Source organism: Pseudophryne corroboree, chromosome 2 (genome assembly GCF_028390025.1).
Source record: "Pseudophryne corroboree isolate aPseCor3 chromosome 2, aPseCor3.hap2, whole genome shotgun sequence".
NCBI classification, from domain to species: domain Eukaryota; kingdom Metazoa; phylum Chordata; class Amphibia; order Anura; family Myobatrachidae; genus Pseudophryne; species Pseudophryne corroboree.
This window is the reverse complement of record NC_086445.1, coordinates 491,401,237-491,426,935: the sequence shown is the minus strand read 5'-3', so window position 1 is coordinate 491,426,935 and position 25,699 is coordinate 491,401,237. Positions and strand designations below refer to the sequence as shown.

The window sequence follows — 25,699 nt, the reverse complement described above, 5'->3', positions numbered from 1 at the left end:
GCACGCTCGTCCGGGCACAGTATCCTAACTGAGGCTTGGAGGAGGGTCATAGGGGGAGGAGCCAGTGCACACCACCTGATCCTAAAGCTTTTATTATTGTGCCCTGTCTCCTGCGGAGCCGCTAAACCCCATGGTCCTGACGGAGTCCCCAGCATCCACTACGGACTACGAGAAATAGAATTATCGGTAAGTAAATTCTTATTTTCCCTTTGAGTTAATGCATTACCCATAGGCATTAGACTATATATTGTTATTGTCCGGACTCAGACCCCCCCCCCCCGCCCTTCTCAGTCATTTGTGTGATTATCTAGTCAGCATGTGGAGTGCTATAGAGGCCCATTCACTGAATGAGAGCTGATATTAAGGATATTCCTTTTGCTGGGCATACATTATACAATTATCTGTCCCATCTGTCTGATTTCTGCAGGTCAACCAGATAATTGTACTGTGTATGTGCGCAACTGATCTGAAAATATTGATCGGTCAGACATGCCAGATTGCCCATCGTGTTCGCACAATGCGATATTTTGAAATGTCAAGTCTGCCGCATCTAGCAGTGTATGCCCTGCCGAGGCTGCACGATAGACATTTCACCTGTTCCTTCACTGGGGAGGATGGGAAATTTCTTCACCCCTGGGTAGGAACCTAGATATCATCTGGCCAAACACAGATATATCTCACAGTAGGGTGGTCTTCAGTATGCCGGCGGTCGGGCTCCCGGCGACCAGCATACCGGCGCCGGGAGCCCGACAGCCGGCATACCGACACTTATTCTCCCTCGTGGGGGTCCACGACCCCCCTGGAGGGAGAATAAAATAGTGTGGCGCGTCACCGTGCCCGTAGCGTGGTGAGCGCAGAGAGCCCGCAAGGGGCTCATTTGCGCTCACCACACTGTCGATAAGCCGGCGGTCGGGCTCCCGGCGCCGGTATGCTGGTCGCCGGGAGCCTGACCACCGGCATATCGTAGTGAACCCCTCACAGTGTATGTCCATGATATCTGATAGGTCTGCCAGATAAAATGCATGCCGGTCTGACAGGCTAATTATCTGACCACGTTTATCCAGGTTTAGGTAAATAATTCAGTGTAATACTGCTATGGAGGACCATGTACATCTGTGTAGGTTCCAAATGTATTTGGCACAAGCCCATAAGCTAATTATTAATTCAAGTCTCTTCTGTCTTATTTGTACATGGGCCCTCATTCCGAGTTGTTCGCTCGCTAGCCGCTTTTCGCAGCAATGCACACGCTAAGCCGCTGCCCTCTGGGAGTGAATCTTAGCTTAGCTGAATTGCGAACAAAGTATTCGCAATATTGCGAAATGATTTTACTTTGCAGTTTCTGAGTAGCTCGAGACTTACTCTTCCAGTGCGATCAGTTCAGTCCTTTTCGTTCCTGATTTGACGTCACAAACACACCCAGCGTTCGCCCAGACACTCCCCCGTTTCTCCAGCCACTCCCGCGTTTTTCCCAGAAACGGCAGCGTTTTTTCACACACTCCCATAAAACGGCCAGTTTCCGCCCAGAAACACCCACTTCCTGTCAATCACGCAACGATCAGCAGAACGAAGAAAAAAACCTCGTAATGCCGTGAGTAAAATACCAAACTTCATAGCAAATTTACTTGGCGCAGCCGCAGTGCGAACATTGCGCATGCGCAGTTTGCGGAAAATCGCTGCGATGCAATGAAAAATAACGAGCGAACAACTCGGAATGAGGGCCATGGTCCTTTAAATAGTGGCTTAAGATCTCCTAACGCTTACAGTTTCACTGAGGCAAATATGATGTAAAAATAGATGGGTCACCACGTAGGAATCCAGAATAAAACTACATGCACCTGTACAGAGTGAGATTGTCTTCTATCTTGTCATTGTCAGGAGGTCCATCAGGAAAGGATTGCCTTGGAAACTCAACTGGAGCAACACCGTCCTCTTACTGTGTCATGACCCTCGGCCGGCATCTGGTAGAAGTGACAGCAATACTCTCCATGCAAGGATATTTAACAGCGCATCTGTGTAGTAACCTGGGTATATTATGATATTCATGGTGCTGAAGCCAGTCGAGTTTGGAATGAAATACTGTCGTTTGTTTTCCCTTTTATCTGTTTTACAAAGAAGCAAAAAAATATTTATTATTTTAAATGAAAGTCCCTTACCTCTAGAAAGTATGTGTGGATGGCGTTCATCTTGAATTGCAGCATTCTCCATTACTATGTTACACTGAAGGGCTATTGCAGCCTGCACTTCTTTTATGTCTTCATGTATTCAGGGACCAATGTCTTTGTTCCATCTTTTGGGGAACTTATGTTTCTGATTCGCCGTGATCCTTCACTCAAGGTCTGTTTTGGTATTGCTTTCTCCATGTCCTGTGTTTCTGTGAACAGATCATCAATTACACCTTACACTCTTACTGCGTCAATGTTGTAGAAGTTTTTACATGTACTGATAATAGCACTGATTTGAATTAAGTAATCAGCAACAAGAAAGGTTTCTAACATATGGAAATTAATACATTTATTGTACAAATTTAAATATAAAATATCTTCTATGAAGCATTAATCCAGCTTCTACTGTGGACAAGAGTCACTGCCAGCTACCAAGTCCTAAAAGTGTTAGTCAATTTATTATTCATTTTCCTTTATTTATATGATGCCACAAAGGTTCCGCAGCCCCTAAAGTACATGAACAAATGATCAGCACAAGAAACCAGTAACGTACAGTATATGACAATGCAGTACAAGTACATGGTATATACATAGCTGCATCACTGGTCATAACACCCACATAAGCACCAAGGAGGCAGAAACCAAGCGTTAGGTGCTGTTGTAAGGAGTATGGAGTAGAAGTAGATGATAGTATAAGTAAGGGAACAACAGCACATGAGACAAGAGGGCCCTGCTTGTGAGAGCTTTTATTCTAATTGAGAGTGGCAGTCAGACAGGGGTGAGGCTGAGGGGGTAGACAGTTAGCATGGGACATAGGGGGTCATTCCGAATTGTTCGCTCGTTGCCGATTTTCGCAACGGAGCGATTAAGGCAAAAATGCGCATGCGCATGGTACGCAGCGCGCATGCGCTAAGTATTTTAGCACAAAACTTAGTAGATTTACTCACGTCCGAACAAAGAATTTTCATCGTTGTGATCGGAGTGTGATTGACAGGAAGTGGGTGTTTCCGGGCAGAAACTGACCGTTTTCTGTGAGTGTGCGGAAAAACGCAGGCGTGCCAGGATAAAACGCAGGAGTGTCTGGAAAAACGGGGGAGTGGCTGGCCGAACGCAGGGCGTGTTTGTGACGTCAAACCAGGAACGAAACGGGCTGAGCTGATCGCAGTGTAGGAGTAGGTCTCGAGCTACTCAGAAACTGCTAAGAATTTTCTATTCGCAATTCTGCTAATCTTTCGTTCGCAATTCTGCTAAGCTATGATACACTCCCAGAGGGCGGCGGCCTAGCGTGTGCAATGCTGCTAAAATCTGCTAGCGAGCGAACAACTCGGAATGACCCCCCATAGGGTAGATGCTACCACTGAGCGCCATGGTTACTACCTTGCCAATCACCCAGCTGATCGTATTAAATGCTCCAGTCCCTAAAGTATTTATCTGATCAGTGTGAGCCCCATACACACTGAGCTGGAAATAGGTCAGGGATTGTATATATTGTAGCGATGCCAGTCCTAAAACTCACCAGCTGGGTACCGGTGCTCTGCTGCAGGAAGGTCACGTGTATGAATCCTGTTGCTTCGGCTGACATTCAAGGGCCATAGGGCATTAGTCAGTGACTGAGCAGCAGCAGTGAAGCGGGAGGGAGGCTGTCTCGGCTCCTCTATGGGGTCAGGTGGTCAGGCATCTAAAATATTAAACTACACATAATGTGGGACCTTCTGAACTGGCCATTGCAGGAGGACATTATGTCATTTATTGGCTAACGCTCCTGCATCTACTATCTACTCAATTGTTGGGCCAATCAGCTGTTATCGGGTGATCAGCCCAGTGTTTTGTATAGGTGTGTAGAGCAGAGATCTCTTTTAGAAGTAAGAAATCTGTCCTATAGTAACAGTTCAATTTCAGTATATTGTTTCATTTGAGGTTTGGCTGCACTTACAGTATCAGTCACTAAAACTGAAACCCTAAGTCCTGACTGCAGCAAAAATAAATTGCAACCAAATATTTTAATATTTTAAGGTAAGCTGATAAAAGTGATGAAAGAATCTAAACTGATATTTTAGTATGAAATATAATTGATATTTTCAATTTATTAATAAAAAAATAACAATAAATGTAATCATTATAAATATGTTTATTATATTGCTTCCCTTTTCAATTTCCAGATATTCCTGTGCAAATATCTAGAGAAGGCATTTGACTGAGAGTCTATGGAAATGTCTGCCTATCAGAAACAATGATGCCTGCTGGCTATTAAAAAAGAAAACTATCACTTATCTCTAGATAATAGATGACATTAACACTTGGGGCATAAAGTCTTATTATAACTTGTCTCCAGTTTGGGATCCCTCAGGTGGAAATCATCAATCCAGAATAGGCAGCTTCTAGTATTCCACCAATACACATCATTGAAGCTGCTGTAAATATATCATATGATACAATCTGGGGATGATGCTGAGCTGGCTACATGTGCATTGACAGGTCAAGCTCGAAAAGCCTCCCATACAATAGTGTGCGTACCCCCGTGTGCTTAGGCCGCAGCAGCATATGTGTCAGGGTAACATCAGGCATCTTTACACCCAGGTGCACTTATACCCATTTCATACCAAAAAACTAGGTCCAGTCTGGGTTATTGTACACGGTTTCAAGCCATGTCTTGCTGCTTGAAACTGCATTCACACGGCAGACTGGACCCGAATTTTTGCCTGGTCTTCTCTGACATAATTTCCAAGCGCCGGTGGTCTATCTCTCTGTATACTTTTTGCATTGCCAAAGCAGGCTACCTGGGTCAGTGCCGGGTTTGACTCTGGTAGCTACCATGGTTGGATTCCCATGCAACACAACACAACTAGACACTTTCACACTAAACCTAGATGCGGGATACCCCGGCAATAATCTGGGTTATAAATTTGATGTGAAAGGAGTATTACACACATCCAGATCATAAGCACAGGATAAGTTTGATAACATTTGCTTTGATAGTGGAAGGAAGGAAGATAGATGTGGAAGGAAGATTATACCAGCTGTAGGGAATGCATATGGAATTAGCAAAAAAAAACAAACACAATCATATAATATATGCATGAATGATGAAGAAAACACCTATATGCTTCAGAGGTCAGCCAATCAGAAGATAGTGCTGTCATTTGTTACCTCCAGCACTGTATATTTGCACCAGACCTCGGCCATCCTCATTTGATATGGCTACTGACTATGATATACTGTATGCACTCAGTCCTGCATGCCTCTCCCCTCCCCAAGTCTGTCTATGCAAGCAAAAAGAGACACACTAGATCTGCATACAGAATTAGGCTTACTACATATATTTTACGGATATATGCAGTGCCAACTTGCATATACACTAGCAAACAGGCATCACTGACAGTATATCCATCAGCATTCATACCTTACGTCTGCGTCCCCTATATTGTGTACACTGTAATAGGGGTGGTCAACACAGACTGTCGCAGGGGTGAGTTCACACAGCTGCTTATCCAAATATGGGGATCGCTGTGAATGGGAGGATATGTTTCTCATGTTATTACTATGTTTTAGCTCACGATTGTATTTACTAAAGCGTAAATTGTGACACTGCAGCAATTTGCACCATTATACTGTAATAAATTGAATTGAGAAAGGTAATCTATATGTATGTGCATTGAGATGTCTGACAATTTCTAGGCAGGTGTCAGTGTCTACTGCCATTGTTTTCTAGTGGGTGACATCGTATGTCTCAACTTTTGGACTGTGCATGCACACACAGTACAGATATATGCACGCATGTACCAGGACTCAATACTACAGAAAGAGCAGCATAGTTGTATGTGGCACAAGGATCTATCTCAGATGCAGCCGGTTTACAGCTGCTGCACCTACCTTTTCTGCTAGAGAGAGCCAAGCAATGCCAAGGGTGATGGGCAGAGGGCCCAACTCTATGTAACTGGCAAGGCAGAAGTACTAGTTGCTCTGTTATCAGTTGTCTTTCATGTTTGGACTTTTAAGAGTCAATTCCAATTATGGTTGTTCCCATACAGGCATGGATGCATATTATATTTTTTAACATAACACTTGAATAGGTATTTCATTGTAAGTTTGCATAGAACTAAATTTAATATTACCAAATTTATCTTTTAGAAGTATAATTTTATTGAGATAAAATGTCAATTGATTCTACCCCAATAATGGATACAGACACACTGTTGGTGCTCCATCGACATGCTTAGGAGTAACGTATTTCCAGCTTGAATTATCCCATTATGTGCTGCATCCATCTAGCGTTGGGCAGAGGGGAGGGGGTTGTTGCTTTTATGTTTGCTGTTGCAATATAGTTTGCAAAATGAAAAGTGAAAATAGGACTTTCTACACATAACTGATGACAATACCGTAAAGGTGTACTGTAACTTGGGAATGTGCTGCAATTAGCGAGGCTGCCACATGAATGTCAGTGATTAGAAATGTGACAAATTGCAGTTGCACGGTGTGCATGAAATGGGTTTGGGTATGCTGGGGTGGCGACTGTGGATAACCCTTGGAGGGTGGCGGCTATGGCTAACTAACCCCTATTGTCTGACCCTTGACCCCCCCCCCCCCCCCCCCCTCCCGGGCCCTTACTTGTACCCAGATACTCAACTTCGGTATGTCAGCTGAAGCTGACGGTGTTCCAGAGCTGATATCCTGAGTGGTGTCGGGATGATGGCGTAGATCACATGCCCACCACCATTCCCACCGCCGGGATGCTAAACGCATCCCATGAAATGTAATGTATCTGATAAATATATCAAGGATGAATTATAAATAAAGGCATTTTGTACTATAAAGTGCTATTAAGTTATTAAACACTGACTAAATAAAACTGAATTATTGTAAATAAGGATAATTCCAAGTTGATTAAGGAGGAATTCAATTGCAGATGATAACCCATTTTCATGTGAATAATTTTCACTTTTCATGATACGTGGTTATCACCCAATACAATTGTAGGTGAAGTTAACACGTGATAATTCTCCAAAGGATGTAACACACACATTTTTCACCACCTTCTGAGCAGGTGCAAATTTGGGTAAAGTCACTATTTTAAGGCAAAAATGTTAGAACTTGGTTCAGAACCACCGGGATGCCCTTCCTAATGATTAATTAGCCACTTAGAATTTTATACACAGCAGACTTGATAGGAAAACCTGATGCCACTGGGCATGTACAGCAGCTCCATTCCGTATGTACTGTAGTGGTCGCTGGTAAGGCTGTGGGGTAGGGGAGTTTCCATGGCAACTGGAAACCCCCCCCTGTGTTTGCCTATGGGACTGTACAATATTCTCAGGCACTAAAAACATGCTTTACAGCAAACTGGTAAAACATGCCTCTCTGAGAATATAGTCTGACTATACCTAGTTTCCTGTGATTATTCCAAGTTTAAAATATCAGTCTCTGAAAGACTTTGTCCCTGGAAATATCCCTGTCATTTAGTATTGATCAACAACACTGGACAATACCTCCTATGTGTGTTGTATTCTGACTGGGCATATTTATTCCTGAGAAACCTGTGGGAGCTACTTTTTTTGGTCAAAAACGGAGGACCCCTTACATATATCCCTGGGATACTTAATAGGATATTGCACAAATATTTATTGTTAAATAGGCCCCTATGTATTCATATTTACAGGTTTTTGTAGGCATCTTCAGTATTTATTATTTAATATACATTACCACCAAGGCCAGTAAGCATATTATGATGGTGAGTCTACAGAGGATGTCACCAAAATGCTTGAACCATAGAAAAATAGGTGGCACGCATTACATTCTAAAGCATGAAATGAAGTAAAAGTTTCTCATACAGTAAATGAATATTTATGTAGTTACAGACTTAGCTAGCATGTTAATTTGTTGCTCGGTTAGCTTGCCGGTGCTCTGTTATCTCTTGTCTATTCATGTTTGGAGATCACTTCCAATTATGGTTGCTCCCAGATGTATGCATATTGTATTTTTTAAAAGAATGTGCACATAATATAGTTTCTTTGCATCCAAGAAACTAAGATAGGCATTTGAATGTAAATTTATATAGAACCAAATTTCATGTTAGCAAATGTAGCTTTAGAAGTATCTGTTTGTGGAGAGTAAAGTTTACTTGATTCTGCTCCAATAACTATGGACACAGACAGACTGGGACTGATGTGGAGTTGGAAGGATATTTTCAATGTGATTTCCCCTACAAATAAAAAAAATGTAGCACATAAATGTCATGAATTTACAGCCACATTCTGAAGAGTAGTAACTCAAGATGCATGTAAGGCTACACCAGTAGCATATGTCTCCGCTCAGCGTCTCCCATACACTTACACCCTTGTTTCCATACATTTGTTTTGATAGTGAAATACTCATTCAAATATGAAAAAATAAAACCTTATGAATACACCACAATAGACTTGTGCGCACACAAAGTCATGGTCTCTGCTTCAGCACTGCAAAAAAAGCATAAGTGAATCAGCCAATCAGAAGCAGTAAATTGTCATCATTGGCATATGTTGCACCAGCCCTCAGGCATCCGCAACTGATATGGCTACTGACAGTTGTGCACTTGTCTTTGCTCCAGTTTGAATCTGTTTAGTATGACTGTGCGGAATGTTAGCCCTTCTCTCCAGTTGTATGTGGATGCAAGTGTCAGATTAATGCAAATCTCCATATGTGTGCAGCCTGTTCCTGGGACTGTGCATAACCATTGTGTAGATTTTACACTATGCAAACTGGTGTAAGTCCAATTCTGCATCAGCTCTACTGTCTACATATTGTTGAGTCTTCTAAATGTATGTTGGCTCCTTGATAATAGATGGCATCATTTATTTATCCCATATATACTGTATGATTCTAGTTCTTTTTTACAATATGGGTAAAGTAGTTGTCCATAGATTTTCAATTTGTCAAAATTCTCTCAATGTGGGTCAGATGTACTAAGCCTTCAAGAGAGAGAACCTGGAGAGAGATAAAACGCCAGCCAATCAGCTCCTAACTGCCATGTTACAGACTGTGTTTGAAAAAATGACAGGAGCTGGTTGGTTGGTAGTTTATCTCCATCGACTTTATCACTCTACAAGGCTTAGTACATATGCCCCTGTGTGTTAACATTTTTATAAACACTTTTATGCCATAGAATGTTAGTAAAATTACCATATCCTCAAATACTAAGGCCGGGATGTAATGAAGTCCGAGTTTGGTGGCCGTGCGGGTTGCTAAACCATGCCTTGTACACAATTGCCCCTTTAAAAAAACGTCCGAGTTCACCTGGCATCCCGCATGGCCACCAAACTGGGACTTCATTACACACCGCCCAATATCTTGAATGAACAATTTAATTTCCAGTGTTTCCAGGTTTAGATGATCACATTAGTTTTCTCTGCTATATCGATTTGTTTGTTGAGACATACATGGGATATATACTTTAATTCCATGCAGCATTTCTAATCACCTGAAATTGCCTTTAAATAGGCTATGGGGAAATTTAGATTTATATATTGTGATAAAGAATCACTCATATATATGTATATTCCACAAGTTTTGAAATATCATGTATTCTTGTTTTATCTATATATCCAATAAAAACTCTTGTTTACATAAAATTGTAGCCTTGTCTTGAATAAATAGTAGAGTAGAGAAAAAGTCTGGTTCACACAACATATCACTGTGTTATACTTCCCAAATGTCTCAATTTAGGCAGGACCTTCCTGATATGGGCTCTATCCCGCTGTTCCGATTGGGCTGGAAGGTTAAGAGCTACAGTATATGCCGTTCAACCCCGCTCTTCATAGCAAAGTATCGGTAAACAGGTGTAGCATGCAACGTCCCACGTGGTACGCTGTCCATTCAAAATGTGGTTTTCTGGGAGGGAAAAGGCATGGTGATTCAGCAGTGGTCGGAAGTGTTGGTCATGCCCCCTTTCCATGTGCATATTTATCGCGGGACTGTCACCATGGTGAAACAGCTTTTGTGCAGGAGATGGAGGGGCAGATTTATTAAGCCTGGTGAAGTGATAAAGTGGAAAGAGATAAATGACCAACCAACCAGCTCCTAACTTCCATGTCACAGGCTGGGTTTGAAAAATAACAGGAGCTGACTGGCTGGTGCGTTGTCACCTTCCACTTTATCACTACACCAGGCTTAATAAATCTGCCCCAGAATTGCTTATTGAACAAGCAGCACCATCACCGCACTAGCTTGCTGTACCTAACCCCTGGTAGCTGTGAGACATGCTTAGCATGGGTCATTTGTTACGTTCTCTGTGTTTTGTGTTACCCAACTTCTTGTTTAAAATGAGATCTTTCTTACAAGAAAACTCATCCTCTAAAACAGTTCCCGGAGTACTGAGCATCAATACTGGCTCAGTGTTACAGTCTTAAGGCTGCGTTCTCTGCCAGGAGAGACACTGTATCTCCCTAACTACCACACATTGTTACTGAGCAATCAGGAAAGAGATTCCAGAAAATGAAAGTTTAGAGATCAGAACTCTCACATTGCAGGTAGAGGATGGTGGTGGGAAACCTCCTGTTCTCAAAGAATCCATTAAAAAAAAAAAAAAGATAAATATATCTACCTTACTGGCAGGTGTTACATGCATGAGAGCTAAATACAAAGTGCTGGAGCCATTATAAAGAATGAATGTGCATAATGTGGCATACATACACAGTTTGGGTTCAGTGAAAGGAGTTGGATAGTTGAGTGCAATTTGATATTAGAATCCTTTGTTCAAGGGGCATTGAAAAGCTGCTGCAGTTCTGTGTGCTTGTTAGAGAGTAAGGTGTGTTGGGGGCAGTGGTGCCTGCATCCTGCTGACTGTACAAAGCTCACATTGTTTATCATCAATTTAGTTTCTCTCTGCATTTCAGCCCAGCCACATGATCTCACCTGTCACTGTCGCTTCAACCATCCACCCCTTTGTTTGACTTGGCATTTAAACTGTCCCTTCTAGTTACACTTGAGTTAAAGCTTGTTTTAACTGCTTTTATTTCTGTAACTAGATCATTATTAAGTGAACTTTTGCTTGGTCACACGTTTTTTTACAATGTAATGTGCAAAGCAAGGGATGCAAAGATGTTTATTGAATTAAGTTTTGAACGGAATAAAAAAAAAAAAAGCTCTGTGTACAATGTAATGTAATAATCCAAATGCCATCAATGCATACAAGGAGTGGTATAAAAAGAAATAAGTAAAAAGCAAACAATATAATTGTAGATATTTTGAGATGTCATGACTGCACGGTGAGCATAAATCTGTAATGTAAGCAAAGCCCTGGGACGTGAGCAACGTTTATCAATTTTATATAGGGTGGATAATGAAACCGTAGTTTTCAAATCATATGCCAGGTTCTCACAGCAATATGTGTAACACCAATATTCCACTATGTCTGATTTGTCTTCTCGTCACACTTGTAACATGGGCCACATGCTGGCAGGTCATCCGTTATTGCTAAGAAATGCCCTCAAAATGACCAATAGTGATGATGATCAATTGTGATACTAATAATGATCCTAATGATTTAATAGTATATGTTGGTGATCATATATGATCAGCATTAGTGTTGTAGGTGGCTACCTACCTAACATAATAATGTGATGATGCAAATAGTTCCAGTATCCTCTCTTTCCTAACGAGTGTTACAACTGAAAAATCTTCTTTCTGAAGGGTCTGTGGTCTCTGAAGATCTTCTGGGCAGTGACTCTTGTACACCCTGTGTTAAGAACTCACCAGCAGGTCGTCTGGCCTATAATAGCCGATTTTGCCATAAGGCGTGATGTGCCTACCGGTACTGGGATGCCACGAGGACTTATGCCACTGGTGGTAGTACGAGCTTAACCCTGAGTATCCCGAGTCAGTGCCGGTAGACCCAAAGACCCAAAGAAGAGAGGAGTTGCTATAAGACAAAAAAAAAAAGAGAAAAAGAAAGGCACAATAGCAGCAAAAAAAAACATGGAGATCCAAAGAAGTAAAGACGAGAGTGTAAGGGCGAGGACAGGGGTAACAAGGTCTAGAATGTGAGCTCAGAACCAGCAGGTAAAAGTGTTGGAACCGGGAGAACAGGAGGAAAAGAACACAGAAAAGCACAAAACACTAATATAAATTGATGACAGGCAGAGTTAGCAAAGATAGCAATGATCAACGTGACAGGTTGTGCAACTGGCACAGGCTGGACACAGAAACACCTCAGGAGTCGTGGTAAGGTAACCAGACAGAGGAATCCACAAGCTAGTACTAGAACCAACTGACAAGGGCTCCTGCTGCAGCCAGAAACTAAGGGGGTCATTCCGAGTGGATCGCTCGCTACTTTTTGCAGCCGTGCAAACGCATAGTCGCCGCCCACTGGGGAGTGTATTTAAGCTTTGCAAGTGTGTGAACGCTTGAGCAGCCGAGCACTACAAAAATAGTTTGTGCAGTTTCTGAGTAGGTCTGAACTTACTCAGCCCTTGCGATCACTTCAGCCTGTCCGGTCCCGGAATTGACGTCAGACACCCGCCCTGCAAACGCTTGGACACGCCTGCGTTTTTCCAACAACTTCCTGAAAACGGTCATTTGACACCCATAAACGCCTTCTTCCTGTCAATCTTCTTGCAATCGGCTGTGCGAATGGATTCTTCGTAAAATCCATCACCCAGCAACGATCCGCTTTGCACGCATGCACAGTAGTGACCTGATCCCTGCGCTGCAAAAAACGGCAGCGTGCGATCAGGTCGAAATGACCCCCTAAGACCAGTAAAGAGTGAGAAGCAAACCAGGTAGCTAGGGAGCACGAGCCAATCAGCAACAAGTGAAGACAAGCCTCCCCCTTAATTACAAGTTTCTACAGCTGCCCCACTGCACGTCCCGCTGTCCTGTGAGTGCCTGGCATCTGTGTAACAAGGCAACTCACTAGAACGCCAAGCGGAAGTTCCCCCCGCCTGCCGCAGGCTATGCATCCCGGTTACTATGGAGCCGGCAGCCGGGGACGGAAGGATGCAAGTGTCCCAGTCACCTGGCAATGACCGTATGCAGCAGGAGATGTGGGCTGCGGCCCGTGACAATAAGGACGCCAGAACCTACTCAATACAGGTAGGAAAAGAAGACATGAAGTAGCAGAATAACATGACTATTATTGCGGGAACTCACTTGTTTCTTCAAAGATCATTTGTATTTATTATTATTAGTATATTGTAAAACTGAAACTGAATCTAGTAATTGAATTTGGCTGACCTGTGCTATTCTTTAACATTCTACATCTCATTGCTAACTGTAATTCTATGTTCAAGTACAAACAGCCATCTACCATTCTCTTGGTGCATAACATAAACAGTAACTGTTCATCCAATAAGAAACATGGCAGTGACACTGACGGCGATGCAGGTCACCAAGGTCCTACAAAACAAATTCAGTAACTGTCCTGTTTTTTTATATCTGAAATAAATTAACGCCAAATAATAAATCCTAATCTTAATAAATATAAGGCATCAAGCGCTCAGGGAATCGTCACTTGCCAACTATGTACAGTATAGGAAATATAGCAATTCTACAAAATTATGCAAAAGTATAAACTTGTTTAACAACACAACCAAAGGACACATGGTAACATCAATGTTTCAGCAACTCTTTATCAAGCATAATGAATGACAACACATTCAATATAAATGGCAGTCTCTTAATAATGTAATGAATCAACAGCTGCAAGCTCTCTATTTATGAAATAGAAATTGTCCCCTGGCTGTCACTTAGTGACATACAGTACAGTGTTTCACCTGTCTTTCTTGCTCCTCTGCAACCACATACTTGGCAAAAGAACATACTCTTCAAAACATGGAAATATTTACAGGGGCGGACAGACTTTTGGAGTCGGTGATCTCCTCTAAAGAACAAAATGTCTTTGCGATCTTCCAAGCAGGAACATTTGTGTGCCATAGACGTGCGCAAAATAAAGGGAGTTTGAAATACATCAACAGGGGTCATTGCCTCTGATGCCTCATAGAAAGGGGTATGGGACTGTCCCACCAAAATTGGAATGGTAGGGAGGTATACAGGGAATGGGTGCCAGACACCCACCCAGGGCCGACAAATAATGAGTGCTAACCAGCCAGTCAGGGCAGAAAGGAAAGAAGCCAGACATGGACAACTACATTAAGAGGCGCTAAGAAGGATATGACATCAAGAGAGGTGTGGCAGCAAGCATACACCGCCGGAATTGGCACTGAGCTGTGGGGCAGGTAGGAGGCTAGGAGTTGGGGACAGTTCTAAGCATACATCTGCTCACTCTCTGCTGGAACTCTGTGGGTAATTCTGAGTTGATCGCAGCAGGAATTTTGTTAGCAGTTGGGCAAAACCATGTGCACTGCAGGGGAGGAAGATATAACGTGCAGAGAGAGTTAGATTTGGGTGTGGTGTGTTCAATCTGCAATCTAAATTGCAGTGTAAAAATAAAGCAGGCAGTATTTACCCTGCATAGAAACAAAATAACCTACCCAAATCTAACTCTCTCTGCACTTGTTATATCTGCCTCCCCTGCAGTGCACATGGGTGCTCATTCCGAGTTGTTCGCTCGCAAGCTGCTTTTAGCAGCTTTGCACACGCTAAGCCGCCGCCTACTGGGAGTGAATCTTAGCTTATCAAAATTGCGAACGAAAGATTAGCAAAATTGCGATTAGACACTTCTTAGCAGTTTCTGAGTAGCTTCAAACTTACTCGGCATCTGCGATCAGTTCAGTGCTTGTCGTTCCTGGTTTGACGTCATAAACACACCCAGCGTTCGCCCAGACACTCCTCCGTTTCTCCAGCCACTCCCGCGTTTTTCCAAGAAACGGTAGCGTTTTTTCACACACTCCCGTAAAACGGCCTGTTTCCGCCCAGAAACACCCACTTCCTGTCAATCACACTACGATCACCAGAACGAAGAAAAAACCTCGTAATGCCGTGAGTAAAATACCTAACTGCATAGCAAATTTACTTGGCGCAGTCGCAGTGCGAACATTGCGCATGCGCAGTTAGCGGAAAATCGCTGCGATGCGAAGAAAAATACAGAGCGAACAACTCGGAATGAGACCCCCATGGTTTTGCCCAACTGCTAACAAAATTCCTGCTGCGATCAACTCAGAATTACCCCCTCTGTGCACTGATGTCAACGCCTCTCCCACCCAGAGCAGTCATGGCAAAGCAGCATAAGACAAGATGCTGCTTCACTGCACAGCAAGTAAATATAAATAAGAATCAGCTGATTGGTTATTACTGTCACACATGACAGCTGAAGTAGATATGACACCTGTGGCATCCAGTGACGTGCGGTGAGGTTAATGGCTGGGGAGGCACAGGCTAGCATTAGATCGCCCCGATCTGCCTCCCGCCTTTCAATCTTCTTGCGGTCCGCACTGCGACCGCTTTCTTCATTGCCGGCGTCGTTGCCCAACGACCGCCGTCGCTGAGCAACGACATGCTTGCGCATTATGTCCACCGCGCATGCGCAGAACCGACCCATTTGCACCGCTGCGATGTACCGCAGCGTGCGAACGGGTCAGAATGACCCCCAATATACAATGGTGTTTTTCCTGTATTGAGCCCCTGGCTCTATGCAGATACACGGAACAGGTACTCACCGGACTTTGAAAAACCATTTTTGTATTAGTGCAATAAGTAAACAATTACAGCATGGTGTCCATGGTTTGTGTGTGTGTATACACACACACACACACACACACACAGAAACATATACTGTATATGTACAGGTATATGGGGGCTTGCAGAATCAACATCAATATTGCATAGTTGAGTACACCATTTCTATGCCTTTATTCTGGCATTTTCATCAGGTCATAGTGTATAATATATATATATATATATATATATATTCAATACACACGTGCCAGGGAGTACTTGTGTATAACATTCTTTGCTAGGCTGGCATTGGCTCCACTAGTAGGGCTCCATACCCAGAGATCTATACTCCCAGCACTCCGTCGGACCGTCCCTCCTCCCAGCACCAAGCACACACGCTGATACAAGTCGGCATTGTAGAGGACCGCGGCACAGCGATTAAACCCACGGGCTCCCGGGACCTTGCTGTCACACATCTACAGCAGCGGCAGGTACGCTACCGCTCGCTGCATATGTGTCCTGCTCGTCTGTGACCACCCCCCCGTGGCTACCACCTGGCATGCAGCAAAAGGCTCCACAGTTACGACATTGGGTGTGCGCTCACAGTAAATGCTAGAATCAAGTGGGCTAATGGACCTTTTCTGCCAGGGGGAGGAGTCACGACACAAGGGGGTGGAGCTATGCCAGAGGGATAGTTCCTCTACTATCCATGCCACCAACTATTACCTTTCCGAGCCCGCGAGGGTACTTTTCGGGTACCCTGTTCGTAGCTCCTCCCCCTGGTGACGTGTCTCCTCCCCTAAATACGTCAGAAGGTCCCTTCTCCCACTCCGATATAGAATCAACCGTGCGCTCACTCACTGCGGGTCCAGGAGTGGGTCCGAGGCTGTGTCCATTGTGCTTCGTTCTAACGGAGCTCCAGTCTCCCCTGTCTCTTCCTGGATGGTCACATGACACATCCGTGGTCACCAATCATAGCTGAAGCCACTGTGAGGCATGCCTCACATGGCTCATTTTTCAGTGGTGTGATTGGCCGCTGTGTATCCCCCTCCTTGCTTCACAGGCTGCACAGCAGCAGTCCCCAACTGTGAGATGTGGGGCAGAGCTATTGCTGCCTCACGTCTCATTTCTCCCTGCAGTTCCAAAGAGATCTGCAGAGTTTTAACTATACAAATGATTGTTTTAATACAAAAGATGTTTCTACGTTCTAGCTATCTTCTTTGTATTATTCTAATCATTATAGTCAAAACTCTGTAGTAATGACAGGGAGCATGACAGGTGAGGCTCTGCACGTCCCTGGTGGCATCAGATTCTTATTGACAGCTGATTACTGCTGCTGGACATCCCCCACAATCTACCGGTTGAGTGTCCGCAGTTGATCAACGCTTTGGCCACACCATCTCTTTAGTAAAGGGCCCCATACACTAGAACGATTATGCCCGATTTCAGCCCAATTCGGGACGATATAGTAGGTGAAATCGGGCATTTTGGCTGTGTATCCGATCCAGTGCGCTGCCCCGTGAGCGTCGGTTTTGCAGCTGTCTGCTGACTGAGAGGAATTTTCGCACAGATTACACATGCGATCACACACTTGCACGGGGCGATTTCTCACTCCCCCTGGGCGCTGACTATCTGATCGCAAGACAGTGTAATTTGCAGCACAGTGATCAGGTCTGAATCAGGCCCAGTACCTTCACTGCTCAAAGGGCAAGTTCCTGACAGAGGCGTTTGCGGCTCTGTGTGACCTGTAAGCATTACATACTTTCTGTTTTTAGCCTGCCTCATGGTTCTCAAGGCTTAAACATTCAGTTTATCTTAGAACATTTTATTGTTACTATTCTCCACTCAATTTCATGCCACATAAGAAAGTGCTTTGGGCCTATAACACTGCCTCATGTTACATCTAGCATTATACTAGCCCTGCTGTGGCTTGCAGCCAGATGGCCTCCTGCCACCACATACTCTTCTCATTTTTTGCTTTTTAATAACATGTTTACTTCATAGGGAGAACATTCATAAGGATAGCAAGGTTTCCTTAGCTCTGCTTTGTGGTGATGAAGCTGTCCTGTGATATCTGTCAGTGGAGTCTGGTTTTAACTCAAGATATAAACTTATTTTGTTTATCTAGCTGCTATGGCTTACTTTGCTGTAAATGAACTTAGGGCAGAGCCGGCCCTACCCAATATGATGCCCTAGGCAAGATTTTGGCTGGTGCCCCCTAGCACCAACGCTAGTTCCCCTTGGATCCCTGCACCCCTTTCCAGCACCATCACCCCTCACCCATAGCAGTCCTTATTTTGGTTTTCCTACCCGCTTTAATTTAAATAAGAACAGTGTGCACAGTCGGCGCACAGCCCAAAAAGGTATGTGTTTTTGCTGGCAAGGGGCATGGCCACACAATAAAACCCCCAATTCAAATGATGTCACACAGTAGTACAACTTTATTCACAATTTATCATGCGAAAGTGTCCCTTATTCACATTACATCACACACTAGTACCACTTTACCTTATAAACGTTACTCCTCACAGTAGTGCCCCTTATTCACATTACATCACACTGAATTGCTCCTTATTCACATTACACCACACAATATTGCTCTTTATTCTCAATACACCACACCATATTGCTCCTTATTCACATTACACCACACCATATTGCTCTTTATTCACATTAGACCACACAGTAGTGCCCTTTCTATACATTACACCATGCCCTTATACACATAATGTCACTTAAACATATACCGCACATTAGTGCCCTTATACACATAATGACACACACAGTGCCCATTACACATTTGCTGCACATTATTAATGCATTTATACACATGAAATGCATAATGCCCCTTACACATATGCCGAACACTATTGCACAACCAACCCACTCACACACACACACAGCACTCACACGGCCGCTAACACTGTGACCTCTGCCTCTGCTTGGATACAGAAGAGTCCTCATAAATCTTGCCTCCAGGCACCATGCAGCGGGAGATGCCTGGCGCAAGTCAACTAGTAGCTCTGCTAACGTCAGGTGCCTATTTTTTATGAAAATGCATCTTATTTGCATTGCTATGTGGCTATGATGCACAAGCAGCTTCTCCTGATTAAAATGATATGCAGCATGCCTATATACTGTGTGTGACTGTGGCTGTATCTGCATACGAAATGCTAAACACAAAATATAGGCATGCCGCATATCATTTTAATCAGCAGGAGCTGCTTGTGCCCCTAGGCATACCAGACGCCCTAGGCAATTGCCTAGTTTGCCTATGTCTAGGGCCGGCTCTGACTTAGGGGGTAATTCAGAGTTGATCGCAGCAGCAAATTTGTTAGCAATTGGGCAAAACCATGTGCACCGCAGGTGTGGCAGATATAACATGCAGAGAGAGTTAGATTTTGGTGAGTTATTTTGTTTCTGTGCAGGTTAAATACTGGCTGCTTTATTTTTACACTGCAATTTAGATTTCGGTTTGAACACACCCCACACAAATCTAACTCTCTCTGCACATGTTATATCTGGAGGGTGCCATAAGTAAATTAACAGTGACTGGAACACTGTTCACAATATGATATAAGGCCATACTTACATGCAGATAATTCTACTTTACCTATTACAGTGCCATGTGTGTTGTGTTCTCACATCACCTCTGGAATGTATATCTTCTTTCATAGGTGGGTGGGGTAGGTGCTCTCCAACATTCTCGTACACCTACAGTACCTCCGATATCTCATGGCCAGCTCAATCTCTCTTGTATGCTATTACACATGCACATTTGAAAAACAGTTCATCTGTTGACTGACACAGGTGTAGCGCTGCAGAACACATTACAGATATCAGGAAAATAGAAGTTAGACCGTCTCTTGATTAAACTCACCCTTATGATTTTATTATTTTATTTATAAATGTTCACCGATGAGTATATATTGCAACAATAAAAAGTGTGGTTGCATTTTCATTTGTTGCAATATCTTCTCATCAATGATTCACAGATTCTGAATAAGAGCTCAATCACCTCTGCACTCTCCTCCTCCGCCACTCCCCTGATCTACAACATCAGGTTAATCTCCATGTCACTTGTCCCCTTGTCAGTCTCACTAGACATAGCTGCCACATACAGATTATACGTATTAGGATCTATCATTAGGATCAAGTATCCTGTAATCCATTCTACTATCTATGCAGGCTGACTGAGCTGTATCATGTTGGTGCACTATCATGATCCCAACATGCCCTCAGTTGCACTCAATATCACTGTAAGTTTGCATGGCTCTCACTGGTCTCGCACTCAAAACTGTTTGATTACATCTCTCAGGGCTGGCCCCAGGTCTGCTCACACTATACAAGAAATTTTAGAGTGCCCCCCACCACCACACGCACACACAGGGGTAGGGGGGGGGGGGACACATACTGGTACCCACAGGAGAAAAGATAATAATAATAATAATAATACTAAAAAAAAAAAAAACACATTCATTGCTCCACTGGAGAAAAAAAAAAACGCATTCATTGCCCACACAAGAAGAAAAGCACACAGACTCTGCCACAGCACTCGTGAGTGAAAAATGTTGGTGCTGCAAAACCTCAGTAGAGGAACTTGCAGTAACCGTTCCTGAGCCAGTCACTCCCACTCATACTCAGTGGCGGCATACAAAATCGTCAGGGAGTCACTAATCACTGCAGTACACTGTGTGGCCATGACCTACAGTATGATGTCATGCCATGGCCCGGGCTGAGTCGGCCCAGAAACTGAGCCCAGCACTGTCCAGGCCAAAAGTTGGTTTACAGGCACTGCAAAGTACAGACATGGTGCGGCTGGCGATTGGCACTAGACAATGTGCTGATTTTTCAGCAGAATTTACTGTAAAGTGACATTTTTAAAAAGGGCAAAACTGACCTGAAAACTACAAATGTACTAATTTTAACTTCAATTTATTTTTATATTTGTTACAAATGTAAAGGTTACTCAAGAAATGATTATAAACATTGTAAAACCAAGTGATTAGTACAGTATAAATACATAAATGACTCAATGAATAAAATTGTCACATCATTAAACTTTGGGGGTGATTCAGACCTGGTCGCTGGGCTGCTAACTTTGCTGTCCTGCGTTCAGATAGTCGCCGCCCCCAAGTGGAGTGTAAATTTGCTGTGCACGTGTGCAAGCTGCAAAAATCCACTGTGTGCAGTCTTTGCACAGCCCAGGACTTACTCCTCCAGTGCGATGAGAACCGGCTGTTTGGGCCCGGAGCTGACGTCAGACACCCTCCCTGAAAACGCTTGGGAACGCCTGCGTTTTCCGGACACTTCCAGTAAACGGTCAGTTACTACCCACAAACAGCCTCTTCCTGTCAATCACCTTGCGAACGTCCGTGTGATCGGAATTTTGCGCACCATCCTGTCGCTGATTGGTGATGCCTGTTGTTGGCCGACGCGCATGAACATTGCGGTGCATACGCATGCACAGTTAATGCCTGATCACCCGCTGCGCGAAAACACGGAGCAGCGATCATGTATGAATCAGGCCCTTTGTCTTCTTCATCCCAATTTTCCAAGTTATTGTCATCAACAGTTTCTACTTCTTCTCCAGATTCTTCATTATAACAATCTTTATGATTGCCTAAAAACTGAAGATTTACCTGGATCTAGACAAGCTTGTCCTACCTTCACATGTTAGATCTGGCAGATGATTTGCCAGATAATTGTACAGTGCATGACCAGCTTAAGTGATCAGTAGCAACCAAACCAGGTGGAAATTTACTAAAAATCATAACTAAAGCCGGTGGCTTTCATATGCAAACTAACACATTTACTATGCAGCAGTATGGAGAGTGTTTCTTACACCACCAGAAATGTGACCATTTTCAAGTGAAAAAAACAAAGGTACTTTTTTGCTAAAACTCATTTTCTTGGAGGGTCTCTATTGACTCTCTGAAACCACAAGTGATTTTGACCTCACAAGCAGTATAAAAGAATGTACAGTATACTTCCTCATGGGTTGTGAGGAGCTAGGCTAGGGAGAGAGCAGAGATGCAGAAGGGAGTTGTGATTTTCTAGTTGCGATTTATGAGATCTGTGCTGTTTATTTTTGTTGTTTTGCTACTTTTAATCTGGTTCCATTATTCATTTGCTAGTGGAAGAAACTTTTCAGTAGTTGCTTGTCAGTGAGAACCCTGTAGCTCTACGCAAAGAATATTCATTTTAATATTCTTACTCCCTGTTTCTTACAGTTTTTACCATTATTTTATTGTTTTTCCTATTGGTACCTTTAAAATTAAGATTTTTGTTGTATTTCTTTTTTTCCCCTTCTTATTTATTTTCCATATGTACGTTATAATCGATTCATTTTTATTTGCATTTTCAAACTTCTTAAAATTAAAAATATTATTTGATTTACATTACTGGTCTATGACGGTTCGTATGGATATAACCTCATGAAAAGATCATGATCCTTACGCAAAACACAGATGGGCATTGGGATAAAAAAATAAATGTCCAAGACATGGTTATTGCCTAAATCAAGGAGAGTGCGTCTGTAATGCATACATAAGGAATATTCTGTTTATATCTACCCGCATGCATTACTGTTCTGTTTTTCTCACCTGGGGCATTCATGTTCCACAACCATCCTTGGGGGTAATTCCAAGTTGATCGCAGCAGGAAATTTTTTAGCAGTTGGGCAAAACCATGTGCACTGCAGGGGGGGGCAGATATAACATGTGCAGAGAGAGTTAGATTTGGGTGGGTTATTTTATTTCTGTGCAGGGTAAATACTGGCTGCTTTATTTTTACACTGCAAATTAGATTGCAGATTGAACACACCACACCCAAATCTAACTCTCTCTGCACATGTTATATCTGCCTCCCCTGCAGTGCACATGGTTTTGCCCAATTGCTAACAGAATTCCTGCTGCGATCAACTTGGAATTACCCCCCTTATTCACTATTCTTATCAACTGGAAAACACATAAACAGATTAACACAGACGACGTTGTTGCAGGAACAACCACCATCAGGCAACGGTGTGAATTTGTCCAAGGTGTGTTTATCACACATGGAAGACGAGTGTAATTGCCTGCACAGGTCCAGTATCTAAACTTCTGCATTGTATACAGTGTACACTATTGTATTTTTTTCCTTTGTTTTTTCCTTGCCATATTATCCCATTAATCTGGGACACCTACAATTAACACGGGTTCTGTGGCTGATTAAAAACAGGTCAAATGCAACCACAGAACCTGGTGCTGCTGCTGCTGCTGCCTTATCTGGTGCTGGCTGCCTTATCTGGTGCTGCTGCCTTATCTGGTACGCTTGTGGATGGGATGAAAAATACATGGACCTGATGGTTTTGTTGGAACCCTACTCTGAACTTTAGGACTCTGCAATCTCCCCATTTTGTGTCATCTCTTCTAGGGGTGGACTATTCCACCCTGGGTAATCCTACGCAGTGCGCCCAAGATGGCTGCCGCACCTGGTACCTTATGAGGGTGGAATACACAACCCTTGGAGGTTATTACCCAAAATGTCTACACCAATCATACATTATGCTTTCTGTGTGCTCAAGGTTTTCTTTTATGTCTGTGTGGTTTATCTTTTGATGTATTACTTAAAACTTCTGTATTAAGTGCATTGTTTGAGTTCTAGTTGGCGCCGCGGATGGCTGCCTCGGTGCTGCTCTGCCAAGCAGCCTTTGTTTTTACATGTATAATATGTCTAATATGTCGAGTCTATCATACAGTTGCAATGTGCAGTATGAACTCATACGTGTAATGTTTGTAATGTATGCTACGTTCTTCCCCCTTCTTATGCTATGTATTCCCTCTTCATGTTTCTGCTTGGCAATGCATTGTACCACAAAAAAATACCTAGTGTACGTGAGTACACCTGGCCAATAAAGCTGATATTGATACTGATAAATCATAGGTATCCAGGATTATTGGGATATTATGGCAAGCCTGGTCATAAGCTACTGCACCCTTAAAAATGTTGTGTGTCCCCCCCCCCCCCCCCCCCACACACACAAAAAGGGTACATTACATATATTGCATGCCTATACAACAGTATTGGCAGGATATGAATGGATCTGTGGTCTCACAACACCTGGAGTCTCACAGAGGTTGTCCTGCCTTCATATACTGTGTACAATTATCACATGCTTATATTTTGTTTCAAATTCTAGGGTTTCAAGCCAGCATCTTGAACCTGTTTTGCCAGAAACAGCAGCTGTGCAGTCACCTGTACAGAGAGGAGCGCACCCTCATCACACTGGGCTTTATGGATGAGACCTCTGCACCCCCTCTATCACCACCAAGCACACAATGGGGTAAATTTACTAAGGTGGGAGATTTTTAGAACTGGTGATGTTGCCCATAGCAACCAATCAGATTATATCTATTATCTGCTAGAAGCAGCTAGATAAATGGTAAGTGGAATCTGGGCAACATCACCAGTTCTAAAAATCTCCCACATTAGTAAATTTTCCCCAATGTTTTCAATCAGAACAGTGCATGCACCTATACCAGGGGTTCTGAACCCTAATCCTCACGTACTAACATGTCATGTTTTGAACATTTATTTAATCATCCACAGGTGAGTTACTCTATATTGCTGAGTCAGTAATTATATTTCCTGTTTCCTCAGATAGAAATCTTCAAAACATGACCTGCTGGCATAGGAGTGCACAGGGTGTCAGGAAGGGTTGTGCATAAACCCCCCACTCCTGATGGGATCCGGTCTGAAGATCGACAGTGTCTAGGTCGACAATGTTTAGGTCGACCACTATAGGTCGACAGTCACTAGGTCGACATGGATGGAAGGTCAACAGGGTTTCTAGGTCGACATGTGCTAGGTCGACAGGTCTAAAGGTCGACATGAGTTTTTCACATTTTTTTCTTTTTTTCAAATTTTTTCATACTTAACGATCCACGTGGACTACGATTGGAACGGTAAAGTGTGCCGAGCGAAGCGGTAGCGGAGCGAAGGCACCATGCCCGAAGCATGGCGAGCGAAGCGGTGCACTAATTTGGGATCCCGGTCACTCTACGAAGAAAACGACACAAAAAAAAATCCTCATGTCGACCTTTAGACCTGTCGACCTAGCACATGTCGACCTAGAAACCCTGTCGATCTTGCATCCATGTCGACCTAGTGACTGTCGACCTATAGTGGTCGACCTAAACATTGTCGACCTAGACACTGTCGATTTGATGAACCACACCCCTCCTGATAGACACAGACTGTCTCATCCCCCATATACAGACTGCTCAACTCATCCACAAATCCCCCTTCCCTGGAAATAGACCACTAACCTCAACCCAACACCCCTTCCCCCTCCCAGCACAGACACCTCACATTCTGCTCCATTTTCCTCACTCATCTCATTCTCAGCTACTGAGCTGCTGTCTCTGGGAACTAGCTTCTTGCTTATAGAAATATAGAATTTGACAGCAAATAAGAACCACTTGGCCCATTTAGTCTGCCCTTTTTGTTATCCTTTAGGCAGTGATGGATTTCCCATTGTGAGGCACATGCCTAGGGGCTGCACCTGCTGGGGGCGGGCGGCAAGGCAGTCACTACCTCCTCCCTCCTTTGATCCTTCTTGTTAATGCTGCATACCTCCCAACTTTTAGGTCAGTGGAGGGACACCAGCACGTGCCGAAGGTGCGCCCGAATTTAAGGGGCGTGGCCTACCAAAAAGGGTGTGTGGCCTTGCAGCAAGTGCTGCGATCGTAAGCCACGCCCCCGTTTATGTCATTATGGGGGCATGGACAGCGCTGTGAGAGCTGCTGGCCATGCCCCTTGTCCCTCTATGCCAGGAATAGCATCATCATGCGCATGCTCACAGCATCTATTCACCGCTGCTCTCCTCAGAGCAGAGAGTGACAGGGGGGGATCTCCCAACTGCCCCCCACCCGCGGGACACTGCGACCCGCGGGTGGGACAGCGGGACAGAC

At 43.6% G+C, this 25,699-nt stretch overlaps 1 protein-coding gene across 4 annotated transcripts in view; it reads left to right on the top strand.

Moving 5' to 3' along the window:
- REPS2 (RALBP1 associated Eps domain containing 2) overlaps positions 1–9,706 on the top strand; it is a 286,422-nt gene extending 276,716 nt beyond the window's left edge. For all 4 annotated transcript variants that reach the window (XM_063953934.1, XM_063953933.1, XM_063953932.1 and 1 more), the window contains one exon: positions 1,876–9,706. In XM_063953934.1, the coding sequence (XP_063810004.1) occupies positions 1,876–1,944 (69 nt within the window). In that variant the 3' untranslated portion in view covers positions 1,945–9,706. The remainder of the gene's footprint in view (positions 1–1,875) is intronic.
- The last annotated feature ends 15,993 nt before the right edge of the window (positions 9,707–25,699 follow it).